Here is a 10569-nt window from a genome sequence, read left to right as displayed (position 1 = left end):
GTTGTCTTAGATTAGTTTAGTTTACATTAGGTGGTTTAGGTTTAGGTCAGTTTGACAAGCATTTCTCTTGTTTTTCTCTTGTTTTTAACTTCTACCAACAGGATGCCAAGGAAGTCGAGGCGGTCTGTGGTGTTGAAGCAGCGCTGGAGGAAGCTCAACCTGGAGGAGCTGAGGTCTTCCCCCACCCCCCCGGCAATACTTACACAGTAGATAAGCCTCTGTGTCGCAGTGACAACTGTCTGCATGAAAATGGCTGTAGAAATGTTACATCTATTGCTTTCTCCTGAACTGCTGAGTTCTGAATGTCTGCCATGTCTTTTGATGTTAATGTTTCATCAGGCGGTGTCCCCCCTGGCTGGAGAGGAGCCTTCCAGAGGGTCAAGGACCAAGAGGACCAGGGAGACCCACCCCCCCTGCTCCCGAGCTCCAGTCAGCAACGTATGTTCCTACCTCACACACACACAATGAGACATGTTTTATTATATTTTGCTTTAACGTGTACGTCTTCATCTTATGCTTGTTGCTATGATTATCGTTAATTTTTTTATTTTTTTTTGTCTTTTAATCTGTCATCAGGCAGTTGGATCTTCACCCCCAGCCAAGCCTTTCTGGAGCCCGGAGGATGTGCAAGTTCGTGCATGTAAGTATCTACTTGTTTTATCCCTAAATGATCAATAAATTAATTCATCATCAATATTGAACTTTTTAAACAGGTTTTCCTGTACTTTTTTACTGGTATAAACAAGTGATTGTTGATATTTCCTAGTAGCCTTTCCTTCATCAATTTAACCTTTTATCTGTTTTATACTTTACCAAACAGGCCGTGGTACCGGTTACCACCATCCGGTGGATACGTGGCCAAGTAATGTCCGTGGGGGGAGGGGGGGGGTCAGCAAGGTCCAGAGTTTGTGGGGGCCGCGGGCGGAGAGGGAAGTGGGGGCAGTTCTGGGAGAGAGTTCAGCATCCTGGTGGCCTGGTGCATGAAGCTGTCTCTCAGTCTGCTGGTTCTCGCCCGGAGGCTCCTCACCCTCCTCCCGGATGGCAGGAGACTGAAGAGATGGTGGTTGGGGTGGGTGGGGTCGCCCGCAATGCTGAGTGCTTTGCGGGCTAGGCGTGTTTTGTAAATGTCCTGGAGGGAGGGGAGGGGGGTACCGATGATCCTCTCAGCTGCTCTCACTATGCGCTGCAGGGTCTTCTTGCAGGATGCAGTGCAGCTGCCGTACCACACAGTGATGCAGCTGGTCAGGATGCTCTCGGTGGTGCCGCGGTAGAAGGTGCGCATGATGGGGACTGGTGCTCTGGCTCTTCTCAGTCTGCGGAGGAAGTAGAGGCGCTGCTGAGCTTTCCTGGCCAGTGATGCGGTGTTGCTGCTCCAAGAGAGGTCCTCAGAGAGGTGCACACCCAGGAACTTGGTGCTGCTCACTCTCTCCACAGCAGCACCATTGATGGTCAGTGGAAGGTGCTGGGTGGGGGCTCTCCGGAAATCGACAACAATCTCCTTCGTCTTCATCACGTTCAGAGAGAGGTTGTTGTCTCTGCACCACTTGGCCAGTTGGCTCACCTCGTCCCTGTAGTTTCACTCATCGTTGTTGCTGATGAGCCCCACCACAGTCGTGTCGTCCGCAAACTTGACGAAGAGGTTGCTGTCGTGTGTTGGTGTGCAGTCATGGGTCAGCAGGGTGAACAGTAAGGGGCTGAGCACGCATCTTGGGGAGCCCCTGTGTTCAGTGTGATGGTGCTGGACACGCTGCTGCCGACCCGGACTGCCTGTGGTCTTCCTGTTAGGAAGTCCAGCAACCAGTTGCAGAGTGAGGTGTTCAGTCCTAGACAGTCCAGTTTCTGTATCAGCTGCTGGGGGATGATCGTGTTGAACGCTGAACTGAAATCCAGGAACAGCATCCTCACATATGAGTCTTTAGAGTCCAGGTGGGTGAGAGCTGAGTGGAGGGCGGTGGAAATTGCATCGTCAGTGGACCGGTTGGTCCGATATGCAAACTGGTACGGGTCCAGGGAGGGAGGTAGGCATGTTTGCAGGTTCACCTGAGCGACCGTGAGGGGATGGGGATCCTCACCCAGCTGCTGTGGGCCTCCACGGAGCAGTTCCTCGAGACACCACCACCACCTCCCCCTCCCCCGGTGTCTCCTACTCCTTCACAGCCGCTTAGGAAGGTTTCTCCTGGTTGTGAAGGGAGAGGTACGTCCTCTTCTGTCTCCTGACCCCTTCCAGTGGAAGGTCGTTGGTCAGAGCAGCAAGGTTAGTAGGGTTTTTCTTTTTTATTTATTATATTATGTGTCTTTACATGTGTTTGTGTACATTTTGGTTCACGGGTTCACAGTCATAACTAAAAAAGCACCTATTTAATCAAATATGTGATGTGCTTTCCCAGCCGCAGGTTCCTGGTCCGGCCAGCGTGGCTCAGCAGCAGGTGAGTTATTTTTCTTTTTTCTTTTTTTTTTTTCATAACAAGTTAACTGGTTAGTATTTAAACTTTGTGTATTTGACCCGACAAATATTCATTTGTCTTTGTGGTGTTTTGTCTTCCACAGGAGGAGTCCTTCCTTCCACTGAACCCACGGTGGTTTAGTAGCACGACCCTTTGTGCTATGGAGGAAGTGTCTCCTTCTCAGCTGTCTGACGTGGTGGACGTCCCATCTCCTCCAGCGCGCAAGAAGGTAAATTGTGTGACATCGCTTCTCAGCTGTATTATAAAAATTCCCCTTGTTCCCTACAGTTACTGGTTCTATGTTTTATTTGACGGTGCAGGCGGCCTCCCCAGCGGCAGCCAGGCATCATAGGACCACGGAGAGACGCCCCCCCCCCCCGCCACCAGTCTCCTGTGAACAACGTATGTTACACAACTGACGCACATAGTCAATGTTTACAGTTGAAACAGTGTCTTCATGGAGACATAACTACATTGTCCACTCTGTCTGAATTTTAACATATTTGTTCTCATCTGTCAACAGCAGGTTGGATCCCCTCCAGCCACGCTGTCACGGAGACTGGAGGACGACGGCCCCTCCAGCCCGGTTCCTCTGTCCAGGACCACGGATGGAACACCCCCCCGCACCCAAACTTCAGTGACCAACGTATGTTACTCTCTGACACAAGACACAATCTCACTCAGAACACACAGTGTGTTCACTGAGACGCGTGAAGTTTAACATATTTGTTCTCATGTGTCAGCAGCTGGTTGGATCCCCTCCAGTCAGGCTGTCCTGTAGTTTGGGTGTTCCGGCGACCCCCTGCTGTTCACCGGTTGCGAAGGTAAAGATTATTTCTATTGAATAAAGTTCATAATGTCATCAAAGTCTTCATTTTACTGAATTGTTGGTATTTGTTTTCAGATGGCCAGGCTGAAGACCCCTTCACCGGCTGGACTGTCCCAGACCATTAAAGCTGCAGCCTATCACTCTCCTCGCCCAGCTAAGGTATTGCCTCCACAACTGACACACACAGAACGCTTATTGTAAAATCAGCTGAAACTACATTAAACTGGTTCATTTAACATCTCTGATACCCATATCTTTCTCTGCAGTTCACAAATGTCAGTGAGTAATTGAAATACATTTGGAAAACTTGTATCAACTTGCCGATTGTGTTGCCTCATGTCCAAATATTAACTGGTGTTATGACTTATCACAGACTGCCTGGACACCTTCATCGACCTGCTGGCCCTGGATCATCGATGATGGACTCTCCACCTCTCATTCCCCTTCCAAAGAGGTAAAGACATTTACATTCAGGTTTATTGTGGGCATGAACCAGTGTTTGTTCAAGGGAAAGTGTGGTGATGTAAGTGATGAAAGTGTAAGCAATGTGTATTAATACACTGCCATTGTAGTATAAATTTAAATATTTATTAATGTTTTCATGTGTAAAAGGTGTGACACAAGTACTGGGGATGTGTGAGATTTAAAGGTCCTTTAAAGCCTCCGTCAGAGTTTGGTCAAGATGACAAAGGTTGACGATGGTCTCAAAACATTTAAATTTGAAAAATGGAATAATCTGTGTTAATTAGGGATGTAACGATGCATCTTGACGTGATTAAGAATCGGTAAAAAATCGGTAAATTTGCGCCGGTTGACAGAAAAAATGAATCGCGAATCAAGTCACGTGACACACGTTGCTGCTTAGGTACAGGGCACAGAATGAGGGAAGACATGGCGACGGTAGGCAACAACTTTGAAATTGAGGATGCGGTTTTAAATCACCTGTGGCGGTATTTTGGATTCCCCATATAGACAAATACAACCAGTGAGAAACGGACAGACAAAACCAAAACAGGATGTAAATATTGCAAGAGACTGCTAACATATACCGGCAACATGAGCAACATGCAGCAGCATATAAGCCGCCACCACAGTGAGAAACAAAGTAACGTTACGCCACCTCCTGAGCGAAAATTGCCGAAGGGGCCAACCACCCTGATGAGAGGCTTTGCATCCCCTCTCCCCCATAACAACGCAAGAGCGCAAGTATATATGTGTGTGTATGTATATGTATGTATATATTTATATATATATATATATATATATATATATATATATATATATATATATATATATATATATATATATATATATATATATATATATATATATATATATATATATATATATATATATATATATATATATATATATATATATATAGTATATATAATTTTATTCATACATTTAGAATGTTGACATGTTGATTTTCCTCAAGAGAAACCTGAAAGTTTCAAGCTACACAAGCCAGTCTTACTTTATTTGATGAGATTTTAGGCTTTGGGAACCTGCGAGGACCCTATTGTATTTGAAGGAATTCTTCTTCTTTTTTTTTTTTTTTTTTTTTTTCTTCGGACGAAATGATTGCATTTTTGACTACCTGAACATACCCCAAAACTCACCAAACTTGGAATATATGTCCCACCCGGCGAAAAATTTTATAATTTATTCTCGTCCTGAATTTCCACCACTAGGTGGCGCTGTTATTAAGCACAGCGCGTTTTGGCTAATAACTCCCATATACTTTGTCGCACATTCAAAAACCTTATATCCACGCGTTCAGTGAAGTGGGCTGAGTCTCGTGGTATAGGCGCCGCCCATTTCCGCCTACCGTTTTTTTTCGCTACGTCGCAAAATGTCGAAAACCTACTTTTTCGAACTCCTCCCAGGCGATTTCACCGATTTGCACGAAACTTGGCACACAGCATCTATGGACCCTCCTGACAAAAAGTTATTAAAAGAATTTTGATAGGCCAAACAATACTCACGTTATTAAATAACAACTTCCTGCAGATTTCCTGCCAAACAGGAAGTGTTGGATATCTCCACAACGGTGTGTCCAAATGACATGAAACTTAAGATTATACTTTGACATGACTTAATGAGCATGTGTCCAAAAGTCTAGGCGATGACCACAAGGTGGCGCTCTTTAAAATCATATAGTTTATATCTCCACATCGCTTGGGCGGATTGACACCAAACTTGGTATAGTCATTGCCACTGCCCCCTTGAGGATATCTGACAAAGGACTTATCAATCGGCCACTAGGTGGCGCTCTGGTGCCGGTTTAATTTTAGATTTGGCCCTGTGCTCACACCATAACACTTATGGGAATGAAATTCATAGAGGTGGTATAGACTGGCCCCTGCAACTTGCACACCAAAAATGACCAGCAGGTGGCGCTATTTTTCACTTGAAGAGTTTTTGGCCCATAACTCACACATAATGTGTCACACATTGATAAACCTTATATCTCCATGTTCCCTGCATCCAGCTGAATTATTTGGTGTAGGCCACGCCCACTTTCGAGCTAACTTTCAGTTCGCAAAATTGCGACAAATGCAAAACCTACTTTTTCGAACTCGTCCCAGGCAATTTAACCGATTTGCACGAAACTTGGCATACAGCATCTGTGGACCCTCCTGACAAAAAGTTATTAAAAGAATTTTGATAGGCCAAACAATACTCAAGATATTAAATAACAACTTCCTGCAGATTTCCTCCCAAACAGGAAGTGTTAAATATCTCCACAATGGTGTGTCCAAATGACATGAGACCTAAGATAATACTTTGACATGAGTTCCTGAGGATGTTTGCAAAAGTGTAGGCGATGACCACAAGGTGGCGCTCTTTAAATTCAAATAGTTTATATCTCCACAAAACTCATTGACTTTCAACCTCTTGTTGTGCTTCATGCTTTGAGCTACGGATACCATTCCACCTTTTAAAGAGTCAGAAGAACTTGAACTGTTGGGCATGTATTCAGTTTTTAAAAATCTTTTACGGTTTCCAAACCATCACAGTTTTGGTTTTAAGGATTTTTAGGCCTTCTTCTGATTTTGTAATGGGTGTGTATTGCGTGAGTTAGAGTGTGTGACATCATCGCTACAGTGTAGAGCAGCTGGAAGAACTGGAGAAAAAATTCTCTTCAGCTACTGGACGATGATACTTTCAGCCTCTTCCTGAAACTTTCATTGCATTATGCCTCGTGTGGACATTTTCGTCAGCCAGCTCCAGAAGCGGACCATCATCTCAGTCTTTGGGGAATCGTGCAGCAGTACACGCTCTTTTTTCTGTCTTCAGCGTGCATTACTTAATGCCAGCGGGAGCAGGCCACGCCCATTTCCGCCTTCCGTTTTTTTCGCTACGTCGCAAAATGTCGACAACCTACTTTTTCGAACTCCTCCCAGGCGATTTCACCGATTTGCACGAAACTTGGCACACAGCATCTGTGGACCCTCCTGGCAAAAAGTTATTAAAAGAATTTTGATAGGCCAAACAATACTCAAGTTATTAAAAACAACTTCCTGCAGATTTCCTACCAAACAGGAAGTGTTGGATATCTTCACAACGGTGTGTCGAAATGACATGAAACTTAAGATTATACTTTGACATGACTTAATGAGCATGTGTCCAGAAGTCTAGGCGATGACCACAAGGTGGCGCCCTTTAAATTCAAATAGTTTATATCTCCACATCGGTTTGGCGGATTGACACCAAACTTGGTATAGTCATTGCCACTGCCCTCTTGAGTGGAGCTGACAAAGGACTTATCAATCGGCCACTAGGTGGCGCTGTGGTGCCAGTTTAATTTTATTTTTGGCCTTGTGACCACACCATAACACTTATGGGAATGAAATTCATAGGGGTGGTATAGACTAGCCCCTGCAACTTACACACAAATGACCAGCAGGTGGCGCTATTTTCCACTTGAAGGCGTTTTTGTGCCATAACTCACACATATTGTGTCACACATTGGTAAAACTTATATCTACATAATCGCTCTATTCAGCTGAATAATTTGATGTAGGCCACGCCCACTTTCGAGCTAACTTTCAGTTCGCAAAATTGCGACAAATGCAAAACCTGCTTTTTCGAACTCGTCCCAGGCAATTTAACCGATTTGCACGAAACTTGGCATACATCATCTGTGGACCCTCCTGACCAGAAGTTATTAAAAGAATTTTGATAGGCCAAACAATACTCAATATATTAAATTACAAATTCCTACAGATTTCCTCCCAAACAGGAAGTGTTGGATATCTCCACAATGGTGTGTCCAAATGACATGAAACTTAAGAGAATACTTTGACATGAGTTCCTGAGGATGTGTCCAAAAGGTTAAGCGATGACCACAAGGTGGCGCTCTTTAAATTCAAATAGTGTATATCTCCACATCGGTTTGGCGGATTGACACCAAACTTGGTATACTTATTGCCACTGGCCTCTTGAGCATATCTCACAAAATGCTTATCAATCGGCCACTAGGCGGCGCTCTGGTGCCAGTTTAATTTTATATTTGGCCCTGTGCCCACACCATAACACTTGTGGAAATGAAATTCATAGGCTTGGTATAGACTAGCCCCTGCAACTTACACACCAAAAATGACCAGCAGGTGGCGCTATTTTTTATGTGAACGCATTTTTGGCCCATAACTCACACATAATGTGTCACACATTGTTAAACCTTATATCTACTTATTCCCTGCATTCAGCTGAATTATTTGTTGTAGGCCACGCCCACTTTTGAGCTAACTTTTTGTTCGCAAAATTGGGACAAATGCAAAACCTACTTTTTCAAACTTCTCCTAGGCAATTTGACCATTTTGCACTAAATTTTGCGTGAAGCATCTATGGACCCTCCCGACAAAAAGTTATTAAAAGAATTTTGACAGTCCATAAAACAGCCAAAATATAAAACAACAAATTCCTGCAAATTGTCTAGAAAGCAGACAATCATGTACATCTTAACAAAATACTTTCTGATTATCATGTAAATGTTGAAAATTGTGTGCAATGGACTGATGAGGCTTTGTGTAAAATTTGGTGCAGATCGGCCAATAGGTGACGATTTGGTCACAGTCTAATTAGTTTGAATGGAAAGTAAATGGGAAAATCTTAAAATCCTCTTCAAAACTCATCGCCTTTCAACCTCTTGTTGTGCTTCTTGCTTTGAGCTACAGATACTATTCCACATTTTAAAGAGTCAGAAGACCTTGAACTATTGGGCATGTATTCAGTCTCTAACAATCTTTAACGGTTTTCAAATCATCACAGTTTTAGTTTCAAGGATTTTTTAGGCTATCTTGTGATTTTATAATGGGTGTGTATTGCGTGTAGAGCAGCTGGAAGAACTGGAGAAAAAATTCTCTTCTGCTACTGGACGCTGATACTTTCAGCTTCTTCCCAAAACTATTTCATTGCATTATGCCTCATGTGGACATTTTCGTCAGCCAGCTCCAGAAGCGGACCATCAACTCAGTCTTTGTCTGGGGAATCATGCAGCAGTACACGCACTATTTTTGACTTCAGCGTACATTACTTCATACCAGCGGGAGCAGGCCACCAAATTATACAGAAACACCTTCTTCAAGGCGTTGCGTGCGGAAGCCCTGACGGCAGCATGCACCGAGGTGCGTGGACTGCGAGGGCCCGACCAACGCTGCTCGCAGCTTTAATTTTGATATGAATTTGTTTTTAAAAATCCAGTTTTTCTTTGTTATTTAAGTTAATAACTACTTCAGTTGCACTTTTCTATAAGAGAAATATAGTGTGTAATAATTCTGTAAAGAAAGGACCTCTTTTTTTTTGGTCAAGATTTTATATTCTTTTGTTTTTGGAGGTACTGAATTACACCAGTTTACTTGTGAGAAGAAAGGATATATTTTTCATATTTCGTTGTTTAAGGTGACCATTTAAGTTGCACTTTTTAAAGAGGACACAAATTGTTTTACAGAGTTCCTACAAAGAAAGCACCTCTAAGATATTTTTTCTCCTAGGAATAAAAGATCATTTTATTTGGTCATAATTTGTCTGTAGCTCATTTTGATTAAAAATAAAATAAAATCGTGAGAAAATCGTATCGTGAACAAAAAATCGTGAACCGTATCGAATCGTGAGTTGAGTGTATCGTTACATCCCTAGTGTTAATGTGTTCAAGTCAAGTAATGTGTAAGATTATCAGCCTTACTATGCTTACGGTTATGCTAATAAGTAGTCCTTTATGATAATGATTATAATTTATCTTATATTTCAGGTGCCAGTTAGTGCTAGTATTAGGGCTAGTCATAGTCAGAGTGACATGAGGTACAGGAAGTTCTCCAGGAACCACCAGTGTACCTGCATGTCCCTGACTTTTCTGGCCTATCAGAACGAGGGCTGTCAGTTCAACACTGCTGCCCTCGATAGAGTGCTGGCAAAGGGAGATTCACTTTATGTAGGTGTAAAACAACAGCTTATCTGGGAAAAAAGATTCCGCAGTGACCATCTTGCTGTGTAAGAACTGCCCAAACAAGTCCTGACTGACACAGATGTGTGCAACGTCCACATGCCTGAAATCAGGTGTGGAAGCCAGGCTTGGTATCTGCCCCTTGCAAAACAGTTAGAGTGTCTGTCAGGTGAAGTTAATCTGGCTTTAATCATAGTAAGTCCAGAGTGTATTGCAGTTTTCCGTGACCAATCAGGCAGGTATGGTGGGTTTGATTCACACTCACGAAATGTGATGGGCTTACCTCACCCCCATGGAACTGCAATTATGAAGACCTTCTCGGAAATCAGTGACCACCTGCACAAACTCTTTGCAAATCGTGGACCTTCTGCCAGTTATGAGTTTGTTCCGGTGTCATTTGAAGCCATTGGTTCTAGAGAACGCCCTCAGGCATCTCTGGCACACAGTGTATCCAGAACAGCTCTCCCACCAGCAGCAGAGCATGTCCATAAGACGGCTCCTGCACCACCAGCAGCAGGGCGTGTCCATAAGACGGCTCCTGCACCACCAGCAGCAGGGCGTGTCCGTAAGACGGCTCCTGCACCACCAGCAGCAGGGCGTGTCCGTAAGACGGCTCCTGCACCACCAGCAGCAGGGCGTGTCCATAAGACGGCTCCTGCACCACCAGCAGCAGGGCGTGTCCATAAGACGGCTCCTGCACCACCAGCAGCAGGGCGTGTCCATAAGACGGCTCCTGCACCACCAGCAGCAGGGCGTGTCCATAAGACGGCTCCTGCACCACCAGCAGTAGAGCGTGTCCATAAGACGGCTCCTGCACCACCAGCAAAAGAACATTTCACAAAATTGCC

The 10569-nt window shown here is 44.1% G+C and overlaps 1 protein-coding gene across 1 annotated transcript; it reads left to right on the top strand.

The window, feature by feature from the left end:
- The first annotated feature begins 2058 nt into the window (after nucleotides 1–2058).
- On the top strand, nucleotides 2059–10250 carry LOC119024218 (formin-like protein 7). The gene is made up of 11 exons (XM_037106756.1): nucleotides 2059–2194; nucleotides 2394–2426; nucleotides 2548–2584; nucleotides 2629–2673; nucleotides 2765–2846; nucleotides 2971–3090; nucleotides 3191–3268; nucleotides 3349–3432; nucleotides 3540–3548; nucleotides 3647–3727; nucleotides 9530–10250. Exons 1-11 carry the CDS (start codon nucleotides 2059–2061, stop codon nucleotides 9770–9772), a joined length of 948 nt encoding a protein of 315 aa, XP_036962651.1. The 3' UTR covers nucleotides 9773–10250.
- Nucleotides 10251–10569: the final 319 nt, after the last annotated feature.

This window comes from Acanthopagrus latus, chromosome 8 (assembly GCF_904848185.1).
Source record: "Acanthopagrus latus isolate v.2019 chromosome 8, fAcaLat1.1, whole genome shotgun sequence".
Lineage (NCBI taxonomy): Eukaryota > Metazoa > Chordata > Actinopteri > Spariformes > Sparidae > Acanthopagrus > Acanthopagrus latus.
This window is presented reverse-complemented; position numbering and strand designations above follow the sequence as displayed.